The 26,053-nt window shown below is 42.4% G+C and overlaps 1 protein-coding gene across 1 annotated transcript in view; it reads left to right on the forward strand.

The window, feature by feature from the left end:
• The window catches only part of Ryr3 (ryanodine receptor 3), a 571,876-nt gene that overhangs the window by 422,446 nt on the left and 123,377 nt on the right, over nucleotides 1–26,053 (forward strand). The window contains exons 44-50 of the mRNA XM_026787730.1: nucleotides 797–932; nucleotides 11,918–12,098; nucleotides 13,011–13,119; nucleotides 14,883–15,003; nucleotides 17,010–17,179; nucleotides 19,965–20,185; nucleotides 25,583–25,673. Of these exons, the coding sequence (XP_026643531.1) occupies nucleotides 797–932; nucleotides 11,918–12,098; nucleotides 13,011–13,119; nucleotides 14,883–15,003; nucleotides 17,010–17,179; nucleotides 19,965–20,185; nucleotides 25,583–25,673 (1,029 nt within the window). The remainder of the gene's footprint in view (nucleotides 1–796; nucleotides 933–11,917; nucleotides 12,099–13,010; nucleotides 13,120–14,882; nucleotides 15,004–17,009; nucleotides 17,180–19,964; nucleotides 20,186–25,582; nucleotides 25,674–26,053) is intronic.

Consider the following 26,053-nt stretch of genomic DNA (forward strand, 5'->3'; position numbering starts at 1 on the left):
GTGGTGGTGGTGTGTGGTGGTAGTGGTGCTGGTAGTGGTGGTGGTTGTTTTCATTGTGACAAAATGGGCGGAGTTTCCTCCCCTCGCCGTTCTCCAGTGTGCAGGTCAGAGTCACTGAGGCCTTTTATAATGCTATGCACCCAGAACCACATTCATCTCATCGTTCCTTCCATTTCATTAAACAAACTCTGCCCATTTACCAGCAATTCCCTCCTCCCTGCAGCCCCGGGCAACTGCCAGTTTTCTTTCTGCCCATATGGTTTTGACTGCTGTGGTTTTTCCTGAGTTAAAGTCACACACTATTTTCTTTGCATGACTGACTTACTTCACTTAATGTATCTTCAAGAATTGTCCAATATGCGGGCCTAGCCTATGAGAAGTCCCTCCTCTCTAAGGCTGATTACAATGTATTATCTGCATATGCCATATTTTTCTTACCTAGTTGCTCATTGAAAGATACTTCTATATTTTTAGCAGTTAGGAACTGTGCTGCTGTGAATTTGGATTGTAGATCTGTCAAGATCGTATTTGTAATTTTTGTGTTTAGATCCAAAAGTAAAATTCTGGATCATATGGTAATCCTATATTTTACAATTTTTTTTAAAAAAAAAAACAGCTATCCTGTTTTACATGGTGGCTCATTTCCATTTTTTTCACCAGGGCTTGCTCAAGCAGATCCAACTTTCCTTTTTGAAACTTGGTTTCTTTTTATTTTCTGTTTATTTGTAATTTTTAACACAGTAGTCATCCTACTGAGTAAAATAGATACTCATCACTTTTGTGCTGTTCTTGGCAGGTGGTAACCTACTTGGCAGGTTGTGGCCTTCAGAGCTGCCCCATGCTTCTGGCCAAAGGATACCCGGACGTTGGCTGGAACCCCATTGAAGGGGAACGTTACCTGTCCTTCCTGAGGTTTGCCGTCTTCGTGAACAGTGAGTCCCATGTACTCCATGCTCAGGATAGAATAATCATTAATTATGGCTTTATACAAAAAAAGGGCATCATGTCATTGCTTTGTGTCAGTCAATATAATAGACTATACAGATGATTGGCAGCTGGCAAGAGAACTCCCGAGAAGAAGCGGGCCAGACAAGCATCTAGAGAATGCAGTGACACATCCAGCGAGGACTGCCCTGCTTGGACTTGCCTCCTCTCTGTGCCTCTTCTCCCATCACCTCATCTGTTTCACAGAGTTAATGAGTATGCACCTCCAGGACTTTAGACTAGTCTATGAGTGGGTAAGACGTGAATAGATGCATAAGTAGATCAAAAGAACAAAAATAAGTGAATAGCTATTAAAGGTAACTCAATCCCCAATGTGCATCGCCATAACAACCTTAAATATTATTACTCTAGGTACAAGCCATCATCTGTTTGTAAGGAATTTCCATTCTCCTAAAATGCTTTCATAACACCAAAATAATGAATAGACATTGTAAATGTGTAAGACAAGTGGACTGCTTTCTTGAAAAGTATGTTGTCTACTGAGGTTTTGTTACAGCACTCATTCACCTGTATTTGCACTACACTTACATTTCTCTGCTCTAGCAACTAGATCCCACGCTTCTCCACCAAACCTCTTCTTAATCTCTCCAAACTGTTTTCTTCTCTCAAGACCAGTTTTGGTATAGCCTCGAATAATCTGTTCCACTTCCGGTTCAAATAAGCATATTCCAGAATTAACACAGATCTAGTATATCAAGAGAGAAGAAAGATGGCGGGATAAAAGGAGAGAGAGAGAGGAAAGGGGATGGGGAAAGGCAAATGTTAAGAATTCAAGGTCTGTGACGGAAGAGATGGCTCTGTGGTTAAGGGCACTGGCTGCTCTTTCAGAGAACTAGGATTGGGTTCTCAGAACCCACATAGCGCTCCAGTCCTGGGATATCCAGTTTCTTCTTCTGGCCTCTGTGGACACCAGGCATGCATGCAGTACAGAGTCATACATGCAGACCAAACATTTATGCACATAAAAATAAATAACTAATTTTTCTAAGTCAAGGACTAGAGGGAATCCTCAGCCATAAAGAGTACATACTGTTCTTGTAGGGTTCAATTCCCATCACCCACATCAGGCAGCTTGTTGACCACCTTTAACTCTAGCTCCAGTGGATTCGACATCCTCTTGCAGCCCCCACGGGGGCATCCACACGTGTGTTTCTGCATGTGTGTGAGCATTCACGCACGTGCACACACACACATATAAAAAATAAATCTTTTTAAAATTATTTTTATGTACATAGATTGCATGATAGATGAACTGGATGCAAGTAGGTTGAATTTTTTTATCCTATCCTCCTTCATAGTCAAGATCAAGAATTTTATAAATCATTTAGTGTAACCGTCAGTTTGAAAGTATCTACTGGCTATGAGCCTATGTAGATTACCTGAATTCCCACACTTGCTGATTAGATACAACTATAATGAACTAAAGTCTGGACCAAAATGTGTGATCTGTTCCTCTTACCTTAGTGCTATTTATATCTTGTTAACATAATCTCTTTAGTACATTTTCATAATGCAACAAGTTCTAGTAAATTGGCTACATCTATGAGCTTTAGCATTTATGGTATCCTAGAAAACAAATACTGTATTTGTTTTGGGCAAAGTACACCAGTTTCTGCTTTAAGAGAATTTATTGTGTTTTACATGAGAGTATATGTACATGAAAATCACTATTTTAAAATAAATAAATGGATAAGGCAAGAAAGGAGTACTCAAAAGCTTTGAGAGGATAAATTCATTTCTTTGAGATGGTCAGAGAAGATGCTGTGAAGGAGGCCATGTTAGAGATGTACCTAAAATGTCAGGTTCCTAAAAACAGATGCAGGGAGGTTATCCTGTCAGAGAGTGGCATGTACGTGGCCTAGAGGCTAAAGAATACTGTTCTCAGCAAACAGTGATCTGTCAATCTCTAGGGTGACTGTGTGAATGACAATAGTAAATGAGATTTGAAGGGTAGGTGGATGGTTGTAACAGGGAGAGCATAAATGCCAAGCTGAAATGTTAGTATCAATCTTTTTGTAAAGAGAACCAAGAAACTGTCTTAACAGGAGACAGAGTAACAGGAACTACTAACAAGTTCTGTATTCGGGTTGGAATGAGTTATAACGGTAAGGATGGGGATGGATGGGAGTAAATACATTGGAGATTTACAATATAGCAGATAGAGATTACAGAGAAAGAATTGCTGGCTGTGGTGGTGGTGATCATGGTAATGATGATGATGAATGCGAGTGTGTTCAAAGCCAAAGTACTAAGCTGAAATTCTTAGCGGAGGGATTTGAAGATAAAGAGGAAAGAAATCAGGATAAAAGAAGATGAAATGGCTTAACATAGATCACAGTAAATTTATGTTAGGTCAAATAATACCGATTTTATTGTGTGTGATACTCAGAGATGCCCATAATTTAACTATTAGGATAAGAAATCAATCAGACAACAGATAGAAATGGAAAGTATCTGCAGACCAGTTGTAGCTGTCATGTAGTAGACTTTTGAGACTTCAAAACACTATGTAAATCCTTAATATCTGAAGATGGTTTAAAAAGGATCTGTGGCTACTTTCAGGGCATCTGTTCAACAGAGTAGCCCAAGGTTGCATCAATAGGACATAAAAAGAGAATATCAATGCAAATAGTTTAACTCCCTGATAATCCAAGAGAAATTGAATTTTCCTCTTTGGGTTTGTCAACAATTATGGCATAACCAAGTGTGGCATAATTCTAGTACTCAGGATGCTGAGGCAGGAGGTTTCCAGGTGTGAGGCCACTCTGAGTGACGCAGTAAGTCTCTTGGGCTGAAGGAACGAGAAAGAAAGAAAGGGAAGGAAGAAGAAGAAGAATTATATTGTTTAACTATGCTGTTAAGAACATTTTAAAGCTAAAGCAAAAGGCTTTTAGATATCAAAATAATACAATTAAAAACTCTAATATTATTTTAATAGCATATCTTTTCATTGATTTTATTGAGCTATACATTTTTCTCTGCTCCCCTCCTTTTCTCTCCCCTTCCCTTCAACCCTCTCTTATGGTCTCCATGTTCCCAATTTACTCAGGAGATCTTGTCTTTTTCTACTTCCCATGTAGATTAGATCCATATATGTCTCTCTTAGGGTCCTCATTATTGTCTGGGTTCTCTGGGATTGTGAATTGTAGGTTTGTTTTCTTTGCTTTATGTCTAAAAGCCACTTCTGTGTGAGTACGTATGATATTTGTCTTTCTGAGTCTGAGTTACCTCACTCAATATGACGTTTTCTAGATGCATCCACTTGTTTATCAGCATATCTTAATGTTTTATATGACCTTTCTAAATAAGATTTCATTTTTTATCTTTTTCATTTTGTTGTTGTTGCTGCTGCTTCTGTTGTTGTTACTGTTGTTTTCAAGACAGGGTTTCTCTGTAGCTTTGGAGCCTGTCCTGGAACTCTGAGACCAGGTTGGCCTCAAACTCACAGAGATCCGCCTGCATCTGCCTCCTGAGTGCTGGGATTAAAGGCATGTGTTACCATCGACCGACTCTAATTTATTTAAATTTTATTTTACATTCCATCCACAGTTCTGCCCCCACGTTTCTCCTCCCCCCACCATTTACTACCACCAGCCCAAACCCCATCCACTCCTCCCAATGGGTAAGGGCTCCCAGGGGATGTCAACAAAGTCTGGCACATTAAGTTTGGGTAGGACCAAGCCCCTCCCCACTACATTAGGGCTGGGCATGGCGTCCCACCATAGGGAATGGAATCCAATAAGCTAGCTCATGCACCAGGGATAGATCCTGGTCCTACTGCCAGGTGCCTCATGGATTTCTTAAAGGAGATAATTTTCTCTACTGAATTTTGATAACCTTGCTTTAAAGTCCTGGGTTGTGTTCAATTCTGAGAGTAATAAAGCCTCTATGTACCTACAAATGAAAAACTATGTCTGGTTGTCTGGGATCAATCACCTCCTAATGTAGTTACTAAGAAGGAAAAGATTTCATACCAGTCTTCAAGAGGGGAGAAATTCTGTGCTTTTGTTGTTGTTGTTGTTGTTGTTGTTGTTGTTGTTGTTGTTGTTAGTATGTTTCATCCACCTCTTCATTATAAACATGCTTGGAGAAATACAGTTATTTCCTAGCACTTGCCAGCTGCTGTCCCAGGTTGATACACCATTAACAGCCATAACACACATCTGTCAAGTAATAGGTGACGACCAAGTGATGAGCTATTAGAAGTAATGAGATGCATTCTGTGTCTTTCTACTCAAAACAAAAAAATCCAGTTATAATTGTTAGGAAGATGTCTGGGATCACTGTTAAAGGTTCTATAACCCACCACCCCTACCCATGTAGTGGAACTTAGTTGCCATGCCAAGAAAGATGGTGTTTGTTGGAATTTGATAAAATCAGTGTAGGAATGCCTAGAGAAGACCGTATTGAATAACATCTTGGAGAAAGAAACAGTTGTATCTTGTTCAATCTCTTATTTTTTCGAGATAATTTATTTATATTGTGTCCCACTTAAGAATCATATGGAGATGGCGCATGCCTTTAATCCCAGCACTCAGGAGGCAGAGGCAGGCGGATCTCTGTGAGTTCGAGACCAGCCTGGTCTACAGAGCCCTGTCTCGAAAAACCAAAAAAAAAAAAAAAGAATCATATGGAGAGGTCATGTTAGACCATATTCCTAGGATACATACGCCTACTAAGGTCAAAAGTATAAAATGGTGTCTCAACTTTAAAGATCATACGAGAAGTAGGTGTTTGAGACTCAACTTGTTCATTTCTGTCTATGCATTCATGGAGTCAGGAAGGTTCTACTAACTTTTCTTATGACTAGTATTAAACACCAGTGAAGGTCATAACAAAAATATGTAATAGATGACTTTTGTTCTGAAATTTACAATGTAATTGAAAAGATGTAGCAGGCTTCCTTAGACTGACAGCCCCCAAATCATAACAAAGAGACTTATTAACTATGAATGTTCAGCCTTAGCTTAGGCTTGTTCATAGCTAGCTTTTATAAATAAAATTAATGCATTTCTATTAACCTATGCGCTTCCTTGAGGTTCACACACCCTAACTATGTGCTGTCCAACCTGCTTTCCTACTTCCTTCATGTCCGGCTGCTGGCTCCCTGTTCTCTCTGTCCACCAGTCCCACCTATTCCTCCTCTGCCTAGCTATTGGCTAGTCAGCTTCTTATTAGACCAATCAGGTGCCTTAATCAGGCAAGGTAAAACAGCAACACATCTTTACATAGCCAAACAAATGCAGCATAAACAAATGTAACACATCTTCACATAGTTAAACAAATATTCTATTTCACAACATTTCCCAGTCATTTCAATAGTAAAAATAGTGAATGAAGCTTGAGATCTAAATGAAACCATTGATTTAACCTAAAATGGTATTTTAACTTATATCTAAAAACCATGCTTCACCAATATTCTTCATGCAAAATATTATATGTCTGGCACTCATCACAAATTGACTTTCATATTGAATAGATGCTATATATTATATTAATATGCTCATCAATTCTGACTCTAGGTTTCCTTTTCATTTTATGTCACATTTTTAAAAAGATGTGAACCCAAACTATAAACACATAATTAACATTTTTGGATGTTTATATTCTAATCCTCAGGTTTCCACTGCGCTAGTGGAAGGACAGTCCACCCTGCAGGACCTCATTTGTCCCTTAACTGTAAGATCCACATATGTCCTGATGTTCTTCTTTGTTCTCTTCCCTAAGTCACTCTTAGACTTCCCACTTCATGTATCCACTACAGACTACGAGGCACTTAGACTTTCGTGCCCTGAATCTAAAGGTTGCATCTATAATTATAACCCCAAATCCACTCTTTCCCCAAGAATTTCCCATCTCCTAACTTCAATCACCCATTTTTCAGATACACAAACAGACAGCTGCATTTTCCCTCCCTACACCTATCATTAAACTCTGTTGATTCCATGTCTAAAATGTTTCGAAAGTCCATGAGTTTTTTTCTCCTCTTTCATCCTCTTCCAGGATGTTTTCTTTTTCTACCCAGGCTACTTCATCAGAATTAGATCCAAATTCTAGAGTTCTACTTGCTAGATAGTTTTTATATCAACTTGACACAAGCTAAAGTTATCTGAAAGGACCCAGCACATTGTGAGTTGTACTATTCTGGGCTGGTGATTCTGGGCTCTATAAGAGATCAGGCTCTTCAAGCCATGAGAAGCAAGCCGGTAAGCAGCTCTCCTCCATGACTTCTCCATCAGCTCCTACCTCCAGGTTTCTGCCCTGTTGGAGTTCCTTTCCTGGCTTTTCTTCAATGATGAACAGTGATATGGAAGTGAAAGCTAAATAAATACTTTCCTCCTCAACTTGCTTTTTGGCCATGGTGTTTTGTCACAGCAATAGGAGCCCTAACTAAGACATCTACTCCCCTATATCTGACTGTAGGCAAATTTATATTTATTGTCATGGGATAATAAACATTTATTTATTATGTATCTATAAGACATTTGGGAAGTGCTCGTGCCAGTCTATGGGTCTGGTAGGATAGTTCTGTCTCATTCTGGGATCCAGGCTGTACTGTCTGATTTAATACTTGTCCATTGTTCCTAGATCAATGGCTAGAAGGTGATAGGCTCAGCAATAGTTTGAATTAATGAGAAAATTTGCTAAGACTCTCTGGCTTGCTCTGGTCCTATCATAGTAGTCTACAGGCAGATCCCTAACACCTCCCTCTTAGACCAGGAGAAAGCTTATTTGTTTAGTCAAGAACTCTTTTGTAGGTGAGGGTGTAGCTTAGGAATACTTGACTAACATGTATAGGCCCTGGGTTCAAGTCTCAGAACTGGAAAATAAATAATAACTATTTTGATTATATATTATATGTTGTCAGGAGTCACCTTTTTGGGGTGACTCCTGCCATAACCCTAGCCATGGCAGGTTCATACGTTCCAGAATAGAGGCATGAGAATTAGAAAAGTTAGGTAGGAGGAACAGAGATAAGAAATAAACACAGAGACATAGAATAGTAACAGGAGGGCAATTCTGTGAATACTAAATGCTGAATTCTGAGTTCTGATTTCACCTGCATTTATTTTTCCATACATTCTATACCTCAATACAAAAGAGGGGAAGGAGGCAAAAGACGGCCTTCACATGATACAAAGGACAGTCAGAACAGTTACTTGCCCCAGTACTTGAAACATTAGCCATTAATTCTTGAGAAAAGTATTTGATGCTTGGAGCAGCAAAAACACCATAGACCAAGTATTCTGCAGGCAGTCACTCCCTAGGTCAAACCTCTTATTTCAAAAGAAAGAAAAATAGTGGATCCACTTCTATGGGCCATCTTAATGTCCAAAACACCAAGTAACCACATCCTAGGTCAGGGTGTAGCCATACCTGTTGTCCACAACTTTGAGCAAGCAAAATAAACCAAACTCTCTGACCTTCAGACAAGGTGGGATAGGCTCACATTTGGGGGCCTCCACAACGTGTCAAACATTAGCAAAACCCTGAACATACAGGATTACATAATTCAGACACAGCACTCTGTCTTTACAAAACGTGCAGTTTAGTGAGAAAAACAGACACAAGGAAGGGTTTGGTGTTTGAGAGGAGCAGATTTCTGGAGCTCTCGTGCTTTAAGCGACTCTTGGAGAATTCCATGGAGTTAAGTCAAGCGTTTATGACAAGAGGATGGCATTCTAAAGAAAGCATGCTGGGCAAACAAACTATGTAACAGAACTGTAGTTAGAACACAGGGCGTGAGAGAAGGTGACATATTGAAGATGCAATAGAGTGTCTATTAATTGTCCCTGGAGGCTGATACCTTTACCAGTGTGAATCTTTTCTATTTCCTTCCCACTGCTCTGACATATTGGAAAGAAAGTCACAGCATTACCAACTGAGCGCCTTTGAAGGAAGGCACTGCACTGCAGGCATCCACGCTGTTGCTAAGCTCATTTCTTATTTTGGAACTCAAGAAAAAAATATTGTGGCATGCCCTTGGGCAAAAGCAATTTACCTCAAAATGTTTTCCCGCCTTTGAAAACTGCCAGGAAGCTCAACATTTGGCCTCACCAGAGTACGCTTGGTTGGCAGTTGGGCTCACTGAACTACAGGCAACCAGGAAGTGTTCCCACTCTTCTGTCCCCACTACTCCATGAAGTCTTTACTAATTCTCCTTAGTCCCCTGTCTAATCAGCCACAGTGGTTGGATTCTGGTTTCATCTGCTAATAGAGTACATCTGCATCCCCTGCATATGTCCAACTTAAAATGATCAGGGAATGGCTTCCTGGGTCAGTTCTCAGAGTCAACCTAATTAGCTAAGTTCTGAAGATGTGAGATTTGGATTAAAAGGGGGCTAATTGGGCAAATAAACTTTAGATGCAATCCCAATATACAACTTTGATTTCTCCACTTCTGCTTCTGCTGCTTCTCTGTCCCATAAACTCTGTGGTGCTAATTGCTGTGGGATGTGCTGAGCTGAACTGAGTATGCTGATTAGAAAATGTGCTGACCCACAAGCATCTCCAGTGTGAGCTGAAAGCGTCAGAGTGTCTCCTTGAAGTCGGCTTCATTAATAAGGCTGGGGGTTTTTCCCCAATTTTGACTCTTAATATTTCATACGTTTCAAAGGACATGTATATATGATACCTGCTAAGAATTACAGGCCAGAAATATTTAAAAGTAGTACCATATGTTACATCTATGTCTAAGAGTGTTTGTTTCTGAGCATGCTGCTCTTTCTGGTACTTTTACTGAACTATCTCTCCTGTGAGTAAACTGTATTGGGACGTATCAAGAATATGAGGTAGAAGTGACATGCTATTCTTTTAAATATATGTTTATATTAAACATTTGAGAATTTCAAACATGCACACAATGTGTTTTGATCAAACTCACCACCACACTCCCTCCCTCAAACTCCACCTACATCCCACCACCACTTTTCCCGCTTATTACAAGTATTCTTTTTTCTAAACCTGGAAGCCTAATTAGCGCTGCCGGTATGTGCATGGGTCATGCTTTTTGGGTGAGACTTGAAGAGAAGTTGGATGTTTTGAGAAAGGGACTCCCTTTGCGTTCCAGGCTGGCCTTGAACATGTGATTCTCCTGACTCGGCCTCCTAACCCCAGGATTATGGACATATGCTTCTATGCCTAGCTCCTAGATGGCACATGTCTTCTCAGATTCTCTAAACTCTCCTTGACAACTTGTAAAAATGATAAGCTGTTTAAATTCAGCGTAATGAAAAATTCTGGATGACATGAACATAATTCTAAAACATCCTTAAAATCCCACAAGTGTCCCCATTCCTATGCCCTAATTGTAGCACTTTTAGGTGACTAAATATTAATGCCAGGGCTGTGACCAAGCGAGGCAAGTGCTCTACATTGAGCTATGTTTCCAGCCTTAATTATTCCAAATAAAACATTTTTATGAAACAAAATGTAATCTGCCCAGATAGCTTTTAAATGTCTATGAATTATGTGGTCGTCCTCCCTCTAGAACATGGAGCCTAAATCTTCTTCCTTTAAGCATGAGCTAGGTTTAGTGAATCACATCTAATGAATAAAATACTGCAAAATGATTGTGCATAACCAGATTGCTACAAGCACACTGCAGCTTCTGCCTTATTCTCTTGATCTGTGGGTATCAATGGCCATGTCATGAGAACACCCAAGCAGCCTTCCAACGAGGTCAACGTGGTAAGTTCAAGTCTACTATCCAACAAGTAACCAAGGCAGCATGCCATCAGCTTAGAAGCTGATTCCCCGAGCTGCAGACGTATCTCCAGATAACGGTAGCCAAACCAATCCTGACACGGAAGCTTTAAGTATATCCCAAGCTGAGACCATGTAGCTTAATCAACTCCCAAGGTCCAGACCTGTGAAAACTGTGAAATAGATGACTATTGTTTTAGATTATGACCATGTGAGATATGTCTTCAGAGGAATTAATAATGCCATAGCCTACGTAAGTGTGCATTCTCTTATATAATTCACCACCCATTCAAGAAATACTTAAAACTTAATACTTGGAAATGTAATGGTTTGGGAGAAAAGCATTGTTCTTTAGGCTTCATGTAATACACATTTTTAAAAAATACCTGAGAGTCTACCTCAGGGATCACATTCTCAAACACAAATTAGGATTTCACCCAACAAAGAAGGTGTGTTTTATAAATTGTTTAAGCAAGCTGTCACACTGCTTTGGGATGGAAATGTTGGTTCTGAGACTCAGCAGCTCTCCTTTCCTATACATTCCTTTTCCTTTGTCACTGCTTAGTCCATCCTTGGCTCCTCCAAAGAGAAATGCCAAGAGAACATAGCGCTTTGCCCCATCCCTTCCCTCAGGCCTATTATTAGAAAAGTTGATCCGGCAGATTCTTCATCCTGACCAATGGCTTCAGATATAATGAGGTCTGCCCTACCAAGCCAGATTGTTCTGGGATATGTATGTTACCCCACACAACTCATCAAGTGAAGAGCTATGGTATCATTTCCCCCAGACTGGCTGAGGCACGCTAGCTTGAGTTATCTTCTTACCTCTTTTCAGGAAAGGAGGCCAAGTGTTAGCTCTGCAGGCACTCAGCAAGATGTGAGGCTCTTTTGTCCCCAAGTCACTTGTAAATGAACTTGTAACAGCAGATTGAGTGGTATATGTACCCTCTGAGGGCCTCAACATAGGGGGGTCATCTCAGAGATAAAAACCCTGAACCGGAGAGCAATATTCTATTCCATGATGGTCAATTGTGTAATGAGTAGATCTGACCTTTTATTGGAGGTCACCTTTCTTTCATCGATATTTTCTCATAATATTAATAGGTGACAAAGCAAGTGAAATGCTGTTCTCCCAGCTCACCGGCTACAAATAACTTTGAGGTTGTGATTTCCAGTGCAAAAGACACCAGGCCTCTCTCTTCCTCAGGTGAAAGTGTAGAGGAAAACGCCAGTGTTGTGGTCAAGCTGCTCATCCGACGTCCTGAGTGTTTTGGGCCGGCTCTGAGGGGTGAAGGAGGAAACGGACTGCTGGCGGCCATGCAGGGGGCTATTAAGATCTCAGAGAACCCTGCGCTCGACCTCCCCTCCCAGGGTTACAAGACAGAAGTGTAAGTGAATTACTCCAGTGCGTGCGCAGTTGGTAGGCTGTCAAATACTGTCAGTCCATGATTCGCTAGGGTTGGCTCAGGAAGCGTGCCTGGTAGAAAGAGCACAGATGTTTTATGGCAGTTAAAATGCTTCAGATCACTTTGTCAGGCCCATTACTGTTATGACCTGCCCAGAGAGCTTGGGGATCAGTAGCGGCTCCTTCCATTTCCTCAGACCATTCAGCGCAGCTGGCAAACCACTGAGGCAGCAAAGCCTCTACTTCTACTGCACCTGCTTATAGCGTGGCTGCAGGAGGATTGCTCAGGAGAGCACTTTAAGTGTATAGATTCCTCGCAGATTGCTGTAGGATTTAAGAGTTCAGAGTTTAGTTGGTATAGTTATTGATCCACTTGCCACTCTCCCTCTATCGTGTCCAGTGGTCCTTTGCCTTTATATACCTAGTTTATACCCCATAGTCTGCAGGATGTGTGTAACCCACCAGAGTTGACTCTCCAAACAGTTGGCTTTTCCCCCTTTGTCATCAGTTCTGATAGATCGCTTAGTCGATAAGGGAGAACTCAAAATATCTTTGCCTCAACTTTCTTCTATAACATGATATAAAACAAAGACCCAGAGTAGAAGAGCTTGGTAACCTCATAGCCCGACTCCTGACTTCTTGTCCAACTGGGCACTCAGGGAGGAAGAGGGAATGAAAGGTGGATAGTGCCTGAACTCACGTTTCAAGGTTCACGGAAGCCTTAAGCTATCATGGAAAAATATTTGGGACCTTTGGGCATACTGAGTAAAGCCACGTCATCAGCCTCTGGAGTGGGAAGTGGGGAGGGAAAGTTTGTTCAGTCCGAATGGGGTGTTTTTAGCAAGCAGTTCCTGGGCTCTCACGAACCTTCCGCATGTGGACTCTTTCTCTGCAGCACAGAGGATGACGAGGAGGAGGAAGAGATTGTGCACATGGGCAATGCCATTATGTCGTTTTATTCGGCTCTTATTGATCTACTGGGCCGCTGTGCTCCTGAAATGCATGTAAGTGACTGAGTTTCCTGACAGCAGCTTTGAAGAACAGCAGCCCGAGTGGAGAACACCGGGAAACCCTGAGTGTAGTTTCTTCATCTGTGCCTGGCATTTACTAAAAAGCTTCGCTCCGAGTTCCTTTCAGCTAACGCCAAAGCAGTTTCCACTTCAAATGCCTGGATGGGCCACCTTCTAAGGAAGAAAGTGTGTGTGCATGCAGGCATGTGTCCGTGTGTGCTCTTTTTTGGTACTATCTGGATATAGCCTCTACACATATTGTTTAAAAAGTTTCCCGAAATGAGGCTTCCATGTGCCTCAGCTTGGTCAAAACATGGCTAACCAGATTTTGGCCATGCCGTTGTAAATGCCTCCTGAGTGCCACGTAGACACTCTGTGTGGGAAATACTGGCTTGATGACCATGGCTTTGGTCTCTAGGAAAACAGTTTTGCAGGCACATACACATAAAGATGGTTCTGTCTGATGTGATGTCTTCTCAGAACTCCAGTTTGGGTCTAAAAAGTGTTTATTCCCTTCCATTTTTCACTCCCGCTGATAAGATATTTGACGTTATTTTACGTAAAGCCTCACACTGAAATTGAGAGGAAATAATTGTTCTTCTTGTGGAAGGAAAATCTAAATCTTGGTGTTGGGAAGCAGATGAGAATCACTAGGACACCAGTTCCTTCTGTGATATACTAGCCCTACCTCATCAGCCTGTCTTTTCATTTCAGTTCCTTTGAGCAAAGAGAGAACACAGAAGGAAGCCAGGGAAGTGGCAGGGTGTCTATACCTTGGAGGAGAAGAGTTAGTCCCCTTTTGTTAGTGCCCTGGTTCCCTTGATCACTTTGTAACACTTCTGGAAGCAAGTTCCATAGCTGCCAAGTTCTCCAAAAGACAGCCTGCCAAAGCTGATTCACCAGAGCCGGCCTAAGGAAGAAATAAATACCTGCCTTCTGCCTACCACCTTCATGCCCCAATAGATTCACACACACACACACACACTCACTCAAGCATGCACGCATACGTACACACCTCTACAACTGTCTCAGAGCTCCTTCTGCAGAAGGAAAGAGGTAAAGCTGCATCATTGCTGACAGCCCACCAGAAAGAGAGGTGGCAGGCAGGATAGAAACAGGATCCTGCTTGCTTTCTCTGGGGCCCCATGTCTCAGTATGCATCAGCCCACCTGGGGGCAGATCTGACCCTGTGCTCCTAGAGAGTTAGTTACCTCTCAGCAGAAGGTCCACTGCCACCTCGTCAGAGACCTCTGCAGGAAGATGAACATGTACACTTGTGTGCATGCTGCTTGGCCAGTTGGTTTGTGTATAAGTAAACCTAGCCTCCTTGGGGTGACTCTATCTTCGACAGTGTCTAGACTCTTCTTGCCCACCCGCAACAGTCTTCAAGCTCAGAAGAGACTGGAGTTTCTAAGTCATTTTCTCATCTGACAATTCTGAGGACTGGCACTGCCGACACAGAGTCAGCTCTCCAACGTGGCTGTGAGGGCTCCCCGCTGAGGGCTGATACCTTCCCTGCTGAGCATTTCAGCCTCAGGGAAGAATTTGGCTGCCTTCAGTGGCTCATTCCCTCCATCTCCCTTTTTGTAGTAAATCAAGAGGAAGTCTCTTTCTCTGTAGTCACACATATCAATAGCAATTGGGGAGAACTCAGAAACAGACCCCTGCTGCCAGGACTACTTTCCTGCTGTTCTTGGGCCGGGCAGTGTGTGGGGACTTCATCTATCTAAACTCTTTCCCTCTTTCCGTTGTGACAGCTCATTCAAACAGGGAAAGGGGAAGCCATCCGGATCCGCTCCATCCTACGCTCCTTGGTCCCCACAGAAGACCTGGTTGGAATCATCAGCATCCCCCTGAAACTGCCCTCCCTAAACAAAGGTAAGGATCAGCCTTAGTCTGTCTGAGCCTGCCTTCTAGTACTTGCCTGCTCAGCAGCAGGACTCTGCCAGAGTTCCCGGCCAGATGACAATGCAGGCTGCCGGGGGACGTGTTCTTTTACCCATGATGAGTTTTCTGTAGACTAACCTAGTCCTCCAGCATCTGCTTCCCTGTGATGAGATGCCAAATCATTGGACTCAGGTGCAGACTGGCCTCACCATTCTGGGACCAGGGACTGCTCTAGCCTTCTGAAGTGTGATAAAATGAACAGGCAACAGCTCTTACCGTGGCCTGACTTCTCCATTGCCAGTGTGCCCTATGGATCTGAAAGACCTCACAGCCCAGGAGAATAAGTTACCCCCAATGCTACTTGTGGCATTTGGCACCAATCATCCCCAAAACATTTTGATTCTCTGAGTTACTCTATATGATGACCTTAATTTCATCAGGCACGTGATGTCATTAAAAAGATAGCACGAGTCTGGCTGTTGCAGTGTTTCCCAAACTCCCATTACACAAAACACCATCAAAGGATATCTTAATATACTTATGTAGTAGGGGCTCATGGACAAATAAATATTGAAATGGTTGTAGAATATGCATTTTAGGGGCTGGAGAGATGGCTCAGTGGTTAAGAGCATTGCCTGCTCTTCCAAAGGTCCTGAGTTCAATTCCCAGCAACCACATGGTGAACCATCTGTAAAGAGGTCTGGCGCCCTCTTCTGGCCTTCAGGCATACACACAGACAGAATATTGTCTACATAATAAATAAATAAATATTAAAAAAGAACATGCATTTTATTAAATGTTCGAGAATATGTGTCACTTTCATAACTTCATACAGCACAGTGGAGTAATAGTGTGTCAGAGAAAATGGGAAAAGGAAATAGATGTTAAACTCCATGTTTCCCAAAGACGTGGTGCTTTCTTTCAACACAAAACACTTGCTGAATCCCACGAAAATAGTATTCATCAAAGCACCACAGCTGTGGATAAAAAACCAAGTCAGTCTTAGACACCCACTCCCAATCTTCCTTGTGCTGCGGGGTGGGAGGCTCCATGGCGCCCGTCCCGTCCCTCTTACCGGTCCACACAGATTTCTTGGCAGAAGGAGGCCCTGAGATGGACAGTACATCAGCCCTGTGCCCCTTGGGATGCCTTAGGAAGTCTGCTCCCGTTCAGCACTCGCAAATGCTGTGACTTTTCTTGGTCATTTGGGAGTTATCTTTCCTAGTTTTTGGTATAAGACCAGAGAGAGAAGGCTGCTCATCTTTCCCCCTAAAAACTCCCTTATTTTCCAAGTCAAGCAGGCTGATTTTCTCTGCAGATTCCTCACTTTAGCCTTGTGCCAGGTTTTTGCACTCCAGTCAGTCTAAACTGATGGGGTAATTTGGTCTAAGTATCACCTGGAGCAGACACTGGAGGAGTACTTGCCTTCTTTTGCACTGTGGTGCGATGACTACAGACATATCATTCAGTTTCATCTACTTTCTTAGCATTTTCCCTTACATTCCTGCATCATCCACCAAAAGAGCAATAACGCAAGCCTCGATTTCCTAGAAATTTCCCTATTTTGTAGGATAAATACTCCCACTGTAGGTAGCTTCATGCTGCCAATGTAGCGTCACAGAACGTGGAGTTGGAGAGAGAAGCCATAAACTACACCATCATGTTGTATTTGAGTCTATAAGTTACAGCCTTATATAAAGTATACATGAGTATACTTTATAGCAAAATTAGAAACCTGTGAACTGTGCCTACAGGTTACCTTTAAAAATATAATCTACTCCATTATGAATTTAAACTTTTAATTAAAATGTGTTTAGTTATCAGCTCATAGATATTTGACAGTCGCTTCTCCCATCCTAGTTTAAGGTGCTTCCAATCTGGTTCTTATTCCTAACCTTCCTGTTGCCTATCACAGCCAGCTACAGAGAGACAAGTTCTCTGCTGTGTTTTCTAACTGTGTGAACAGGGAGCAGGAAGTGATGTGTTCTGTCTTTCAGATGGATCAGTCAGCGAGCCGGACATGGCAGCCAACTTCTGCCCTGACCACAAGGCACCCATGGTGCTGTTCTTGGACCGTGTGTATGGCATTAAAGATCAAACCTTCCTGCTCCACTTGCTGGAAGTTGGGTTTTTGCCTGACCTACGAGCATCTGCATCCCTAGATACAGTAAGTAGCTAAGATAAAGAGTGTAGAAGAGAATTCCCCTCATGGTTAGGTGAGTAACATTGGACTTAGGAACACATATTTCCTGACTACTTGATGTTCATATTTTAATGGCTCACTTAATAGTGAGAAAAACAGAGGTACCAAAAACTGGAAAACGTTAATTTATTGACCCCAAATCTTACATGTAGGTAAATTTGGCCTTAATTTTCTGTTTCAGTCCCTTCCATTGAAGTTTCTCAAACCTTGGGGCACTATTTCTTGAGGAAATGGCGAAAGGGAACCAGACAATGATGTCCATCATAGCATGTTTTCATAGCATGTCTGGCTACCTGTAAAATACCAGGAGCAATTTTTCTGTTATCCAACTCCTTCTTATAACCAATTATGGATATCACTAACGGTCTCCCAGGAGACAAAAGAAAAAATTCTATTGTTTATGGAAAAGACTGGCTGGAAGCCTTTCAGGCTACAGATACTCTTCCCTTTCTTGCCTATTTCATCCCATACGTGGGCCAGCAAGAAGGATGGTCTGCAGCCAGAGGTATGACAGAGGTCAGTACAGGAAGCCAAGGACAAAGACACAGTGGGCAATCAATGCTGGGATAAAGAAATCCAACATACACAGGCATCACGACACAAAGTGTCTGACCCTAATATAAGAAACTCCAGGTTTCATATTTGTGTCTTGTGGGGAGGGCGAGGAGGATGCAACAAGCTAGATCGGCTTAATTTCAAAAAACTTTCTTATAAGCGTGTTTGCAGTTAGATTTCTGAAGGGCGCCACCTGGTGTCCAGTAGGCGTAAGTGTGAGCTCTGGAGTGAAGGGTTTGCTGCCGGGACCTCCATTCATTTACTGGACATGAAAATGAGGAATGGTCTGTCAGTGAAAGAGTCAGGGCCATCGGATCCTTCTATATCTTCTCTATAACCCACCCACCACTACTCTCGTTTGGAGCTTTTCTATAAATCCCTAGGTTTTAAAAATAACTTTTCAAATTTGTGGAGTTCACGTTTTCTTATTAAAGCCTTTAATTCTTTTTGTAGTTCAAACAGCAAATTCTCTTCTAGCATTTGATGTTTGATCACGTGCTTGCCAAAGCACCATCTGCCCCTCAAAAAAAAAATAAATAAAAATAAAGAGAGAGATTTTATGTTCAGTTCCTCATCTGAGAACTTTCAAGCCTCAGGACTGCAAGCCCTGCTTCCTCGTTTGAACCACGCAGCCCCTGAAAGAGATAAATGAGAAAGACGAGCTATTATCTCCAGCGTAGTTGACAATGTCTCCAGAAGACGAACTTCTGATAATTAATATGAACACCCAGAAATGTGAAGGCTTCAAAGAAAACACTTTCCCAAATCATAAGTTGTAGGACATGTTCATTCAGATATAATAGCTGTGATAATTGCAGGAAATAGTGACATTTTATCTCTGTGGGTCTCAAGGCTTCTTCTGAAGTCCTTCGGTCTTCAACAAATGACATTAGTCACGCCACGCTTTGGCTATATTTAGTGTCACTAAATGGATCGTCCCTAAATTCAGCTTGTCCATCTAAGTTTACAAAGAGGAACAAAGTGAAAGAAAATTATTCCAGAGCTTTGGAGAAGGCCCTAGATTCCTGTTCCTTTTTGTACTTCTCCTGCAGCGTCTGGTCAACCCTCATATTATTTACCAGGTTGTGAACGGCCCAGAGTACGTATAAATTAACTAGTGAGCATCAGAAATCCACTTTCTCTTCGTAAAGCTGGTGGGTTTGAAGGACAGTATACACCCATTTATTAACCTTTATCCCAGGAAGACAACCTGTGAGACTCCTGCCCATAAGGTAACAAGTGAGAGCTCCATACAGAATGAGGATGCAAACATCTGGAACCTGGGCATTCAAATAGCAGTTGATGTCCATTGACTGAATTCAGTGAAAGCTTAAAATTCTTCCCTGAGACCATTTAGAATCCAGTCATTTCTAGATGTTTGCTTTGTGTCTGGGGATAGGGGATAATCCTTTTTTTTTTTTCTTTTAAATGGGAAAGAGAAGTGTGTAGGGGTCCCGGCAGGCTGTCCAGCTGGCAGAGAAGTGATCCAGGTGAGGGGAGAATGAAACTCAGGGCAGTCCAGTTTAGGTAGCTGGTGCCAGGCCAAGATGAGAGTCTGACCTAAGTTTGTTTATTTTTGCTGTATTTAAGTGTAGCATGTTTAACTCACTCCCGTGAGTAGACTGAAGCATAAGCCATGTTTACATAGAAACTCTTTACAAATAGGTATGATTTTCTTCCTAAGATGAGTTCTTGTTGTCTTAGAAACCACACCTAAGATAAGGTCTAGGAAGGCTGACTGAGGTAATGTAAGTGCAATGCCTGCAGGGGCCAGGATTTGGCCTGGCCCTAAGAAAACATAGAAGCCACTTAGATTGTTGTAAAACACAAATGACATCTCTCTCAAGGATGAGTTTTATGCACTAAAAGCAATGTTCATGCGATTTAGGGGGAAAGGCCTGGGGTGAGTAAAACATAAATTCTGGGATATATGAGCAGAGACTGATCTCCAGGTTGTAAACCACATCCATTCCCAGAGTTCCAGGAGGAACAAGTTTAACATCTCCCTCTTTTGAAGGATGCCTGCATGTTTAACTTACCCCGTGTCTTCGGTGCTTATCTGTGGGCACAGGTGCCCTCTCCAGATAGCCTGTGAGTACAGCCGTGTCTAAGTTTCCCTAAGGAAACTTCCCAAACACAAGAAGAATGGGCTGCTTGCCGTGAGGTTAACTAACGCCCTCACTCCCTTTCTCAGGTGTCCCTCAGCACCACCGAGTCTGCGCTGGCACTCAACAGGTACATATGTTCGGCTGTGCTCCCACTCCTTACTAGATGCGCCCCTCTCTTTTCTGGGACAGAGCACTGCACCTCTCTGATCGATTCTACACTGCAGACAATATACAGGCTTTCCAAAGGACGGTCCCTCACCAAGGCGCAGAGGGACACCATAGAAGAATGTTTGCTTGCCATTTGCAAGTAAGTGTGCCCTTTTTTATTTTTGACTTGTGCATATGTATCCATGCCAGATGCACTTATGTGTGACACAGCTATACAGTACATAACTGTATAATACAATAATGCATTGTGACACTGGTTATAAAGTCTGAGGAGAGAAGCTCCCAGACCGTCATCAGGTACCTCCCACAGCCATCTCTCCTAAAATGTCCTTGGCCTGTATTGTCACACAATCTTCTTTGAAATCACCTCTCATCATAGGGAAGAGGAGGACACCGCTCAGGATTTACCCACTGGGGTGAAAAACCAGGGAAACTGATTTTGTCTTTTGTGCCTGAAATATTTCTATAATGAACCAATTGTCTAGTTCTGAAGAACCACCCAGAAAGATTTCTCCACTGTCTAAGAGAGAACAAGAAAGAACTTTTACACAGAAATCAAACTCTATCTGTAAATCAGAACATTTCACCTCCAGGCCTCCCAAGACTGGAGCAAAATAATCTGCTCACAGTGGGGAATAAAGAAAACAGCTTCTGTCCATGTAAGCAGGCATTAAAAGCGGACAAAGAACACTGGGCATCTGTATCTAGTCTGGATGGATGAAGGATGAGGTATTTTAGCAGCTGGTCTCACACGCGGTCTAGGATTCCAACCCGCTGCTGCAATCTAGTAGTTTCTCAGCTGTGTGTTAGAGTCACTTTGTGGGATCCTAGACGGATTTCCCAGTTCCCAGACCACATCCCAGCCCCAGGATTCAAACTCCTGTGGGATCGAATCCAGAATTCTAGCACTGAAGCTCCTTAAGAAATTGATTCTTTGAATGATCCCCAGCTGTGATTGAGACACGCTTGTGAAATGGTCAGCAGGCTCCCATTTTAGGAGCCACAGGGACATGGTTCCCGATTGTTCTTGGTGGCCTGTGTCCCAGTCACATGCATTAGAAGGCTCATGATGACTAGAGGAAGATTCATCAGAATTGTTCCTCATTCGAACATTAGCTAAAATCTCGTCTGTCTGCTATTGTGACTTACCCTAGACTCTGCGTTGATGATGACACAGACGCTGAAGATGAGGGACAGGCAGGACTCTCATTGACTGTCAGTGGGGATGCAAAACAGTGCATCTACTTTTTCAGACAACATGGCAGTTCCTCACAAAGTCAGAAAACTCTTACTGTAATTTCAATAATCATAATCCTTGTGTTTACTCAAATTATTTGACAGTTCACATCATATATCATATTACTCATTATATAATATATATATACATTTTATAAAAACTTGATTTTTATATCATATTAGTCATCTTTAACAAAGTTTTAAACAACGTTAAATAAGTCAATGGATAACAAACTGTGTAAGTCCAGGAAATGGAATATTACTCAGTACTAAAAAGAACAATCAAGCCATAAAAAAGTCAGCCATGATTAACAAGTGACCAATACCTTTGAAGGGAAACCTCTGTGTTACTGGGACAATCGATGCTGGTTAGCTAGAGCTAAGAAATTAGCAGTGATTGAGAAGAGACCAGCATTGCTGAGACGAAATCTTCTGCAAAGTGTTTTCTGAGAGCCAACACGCAGAAGCTACATTCCAGAGGTGGTCAAGGTTGTACCTCATGCTCTAAGCAGAACTTGGTAGTGTGAGCCTCACACAGGTGGGCATGAAGAAGGGATCTTGGATAGCATCTGAGGCTTGGCACCAGGAGAGGCCATTGGTGAAGGTGCAGCCTCAGTAGCAGTTAAAGGCCCAGGGTTGAAGGAGCCTTGCAGAGAAATGGAGATTGACACTATGAAGGAAACCTATGAGGGGCTACTGGTAAATGTGCAGCCCAGCTGCAGCAGAACACCCCAGCATTTTGGAGGTGCCAGTACCATGAGAGGACAACCAAGAACAGCAGCAGTAGGTAGGGGAGCCTCCCTGAGCTTAGAAGACAGGCTGTGCATGCTGCAGGGGCAGAGCTGTGGAAGTCACCCAAGGGTGTTGGACGACCCCAGGAGACTAGGAGCTTATTCTGATGCTGAACATTGTGTTGTTTACTCTGTTGGAGTTTGGCTTGGTTTTGATTCGATTGTGACTGTGCCCTGGTTCTTCCCTCTTGAAGTAAGAAGGTATTTAATTTAATTTATTTTTTTACAGGAACCCATGGTTGAAAGAAAGACACTGAACTTTTAAAAGAGATTTGGTATTTTTAGAGAGGAGATCGGATATTTTTTAAAAAACTGAAATTTTAACGTGTTTGAATTTGTAAAGACTGGTATTTTGAAATTTTGATTTTAATGTGAGATCTTGGGAACCAATAAGGAAGGAAGGATTGTTGCTTAATAGTGATGTGTTTGTGTGTCAAGTTGACAAGGGGTCAATTGTGCTGGCTAGTTTTGTCTAAACTTGACAGAAGCTAGAGTTATCTAAAAGGAAGGAACCTCGGGTGAGAAAAGGCCTCCATAAGATCCAACCGCAAGGCATTTTCTTAATTGGTGATTGATTGTAGAGGGCCTAGCCCATTGTGCTGGTCCTGGGTTCTTTAGGAGAGCAGGCCGAGCAAGTCATGGGAAACAAGCCACTAAGTAGCTCCTCTCCACGGCTTCTGCATCAGCGCCTACCTACAGGTTCCGCCCTGTTTGAGCTCCTATCTTGACTTTGATGACTTTCAGCAGTATAGAAGTATAGATCCAAATAATCTCTTTCTCCCAACTTGCTTTTTGTTCATGGTCTTTCATTGCAGCAATAGAAACCCTTACTAAGACAATACACAGAGTACTTCACTCATTCCAAGGCTGCTATCATTGGTAGAAAATGAAGCTCAATAGAGGGCTGGTGGTCTTGCAGGATAGACAAAGCTTTGTAGACACACTCATCCAGTAAGGGTTATGGAGATTCGGGTTTTCTCTTTCACCACCTGAAAAGGAAGATTTCTGACCTCATTTCTTACCGATGTAAGTCTCCACATCCCTTCTCAGTGGAGGCAATGGAACTGTTAGCTTTACTCAAGAACAACTCCTCTCTGTCAGCGTCCATGCTGTGCCTGTGTGAAGAGCTAAGCTATCCTTGGTCTGGCTTTGGCTGAATCTGAACTCAGAATAGATCCACATCAAGAAAGGAGCCCAGTGTCTTTTTTTAATATTTATTTATTTATTATGTATACAATATTCTGTCTGTGTGCATGTCTGCAGGCCAGAAGAGGGAACCAGACCTCTTTACAGATGGTTGTGAGCCACCATGTGGTTGCCGGGAATTGAACTCAGGACCTTTGGAAGAGCAGGCAATGCTCTTAACCACTGAGCCATCTCTCCAGCCCCAGGAGCCCTGGTGTCTTGGCCTTAGCTCTTTCCAAATAGAAAAGCCAGGTTCTTTGGCAACTAGAAATAAGCTTCAAAGAAACCAGAGTTTGGGGGAAGTTGAAGTTCACGTTGACCCTCAAATGAGCTCCCCATTCTGTCTCTGTAGTTCTTGGGGCAATGCTCTCCTCTTCTGCCAACCTGAGATCCAGGTATAGCAGGCCGACTGATCACAACTAGGCATTTTATTATTTATTTATAAAACATCAGCATCTTGGTTAGGGTTCTATTGCTGTGCTGTAACACCATGACCAAAAAGGAAGTTGGGGAGAAAAGGGTTTATTTGGCTTACTACTGTTCAGTGTTGAAGGAAGATGGGACAAGAACTCAAACAGGGCAGGAACCTGGAGGCAGGAGCTGATACAGAGGATCTGGAGGGGTGCTGCTTACTGGCTTACTCCTTAGGCTTGCTCAGCCTGCTCTCCTGTAGAACCTAGGACCACAACCCAAGGTTTCCACACAGTTTGCCTGCTGCCCTATTTTATGGAGGCATTTTCTCAGTTGAGCCCCTTCCCGAGGTGACTTCAGATTGTGTCAAGCTGGCAGTAAAACTAGCTGGGACAGTTAGACAACAATGGAGTCACAGATTTATTGGACAACAGTTGCTAATTATCTGAACAGTAATAAGAAACCCTGAGTCAATTTTAAGTCATAATTAGTAGATTCAGTGATAGGGCTGCTACTTTGGGGCTGGATTTTGATTAGCCTTTCTCAGCCCAGGGCTTTTTATCACAAGGCTAGTTCTTGGAAAGGATGTGAAATAGATAGGTTTTGTCTCTCTCAACCGGCATGCATCCTCCTTGCTGAAGGTTCTTTGACAAATTTTCTAGTAAGTCTCCTTTACCCACTGATCTTGCCTCTAAAGCTCCTTAGGTAGCAATGAAAGCAATCTGGGGACTCATGAACTGAAATTTTATAGCAAACTCATGTGTGTGTGTGTGTGTGTGTGTGTGGATGCGTATGTCTATGTGTGTATGCATGTGTGTCTGTGTGTATGTATGTGTATATGTGTATTTATTTGTGTGTATGTGGTATTATGTGTGTATGTGTGTGTGGTGTGTGTATGTGTGTGTATGCTTGTGTGCTCGTGTGTGCTGTGTGTTCATGCTCTGGAGAAAATCCACAGGTCCCTCTGGACTTTAGTTTGGCATCTAAAACTAAAAAGTTAACCTCCCCTATCTCTCCTTTCTCTATCTCAGAATTTATTTACACCATATACCACAGTCATGAACTCTGTAATTTGATAAGTCTTTCCTTAATTAATTTTTAGTTACTGTGTTTGCCATTTACACAGTTGTCCTGAAAATAAACGCCCTACAAAATAGTTCCAATTGTGTGAAATTCCTGATCAGATTGTAACCAGGGAGACATTAGGGCTGCCTTCAGACGGTACCAGTAGGTGGCCTCAGAGTCCACCTCTGCTGCTGATCAGTTTATCTTTTTCCTTTTCAGCATCACAGTGAAACCCTGTCTTAGATGAGAGAAGATCCTTAGTTCTTAGAAGTCCTTAGAGATGGTTATGAAGCCAGCTATGTCTTCTTTCTGTTATGTGCTTTGCACATGATCACTGAATACATTTTCAACGCATACGGCCCCCAGAACAAGCTGACTCCTGGTAGCTGGAATTGACTCTTAACATCCCAGTTCATTTGCACATGTCCCTTTTTTATATTTTAGCCATATTCCATTTTTAAACGGAAGGCTTTACCATCCACTATCATTTACTCAGGATCTGTGTTAAGACACTCTTTGTTTTGATACTTAACCCTAATGTATGCCTCTTTTTAAATTTTATATTTTATTGTTGTGTGTGTGTGTCCTTGTGCTACAAGGCACATGTAGAGATCCGAGAACAGCTTTCTTGAATTGGTTTTCTCCTTCCACTCTGGGATAGGGAGAGGATCAAATTCAGGTTTGTGCACCAACCGACCAAGTGCCCTTACCCACTAAGCCCTCTTGCTGACCCTAATGTATGCTTCTTTCATTCTTTCTTTTTGCCCTTTCATTTTTCCGAACTTCCTCTTTTCACTATTTGGTATTTACTTCATCCCATCTTCCTGCTTTCTTTCTCTGAATCACAGTCACTTGAGACCTTCCATGTTACAGCAACTCCTACGACGTCTGGTTTTTGATGTGCCGCAACTCAGCGAGTACTGCAAAATGCCTCTTAAGGTAAGCATCACCATCACTGCAGAAGTGCATGCAGTCAGTGGTGCAAGAGTTGATGTGCTGGGGCTGCACAGAGATGATGTGCACAGTCTACAGAGATGATGTGCTGAGGCCTACACAGAGATGATGTGCACAGTGTGCACAGCGATGATGTGCACAGAGTCTACAGGGATGATGTGCACCAGAGTCTACAGAGATGATGTGCACAGAGTCTGCAGAGATGATGTGCACAGAGTCTACAGGGATGATGTGCACCAGAGTCTACAGAGATGATGTGCACAGAGTCTGCAGAGATGATGTGCACAGAGTCTACACAGAGATGATGTGCACAGAGTCTACACAGAGATGATGTGCTGAGGCCTACACAGAGACGATGTGCACAG

Source organism: Microtus ochrogaster (assembly GCF_000317375.1).
Source record: "Microtus ochrogaster isolate Prairie Vole_2 chromosome 14 unlocalized genomic scaffold, MicOch1.0 chr14_random_1, whole genome shotgun sequence".
NCBI classification, from domain to species: Eukaryota; Metazoa; Chordata; class Mammalia; order Rodentia; family Cricetidae; genus Microtus; species Microtus ochrogaster.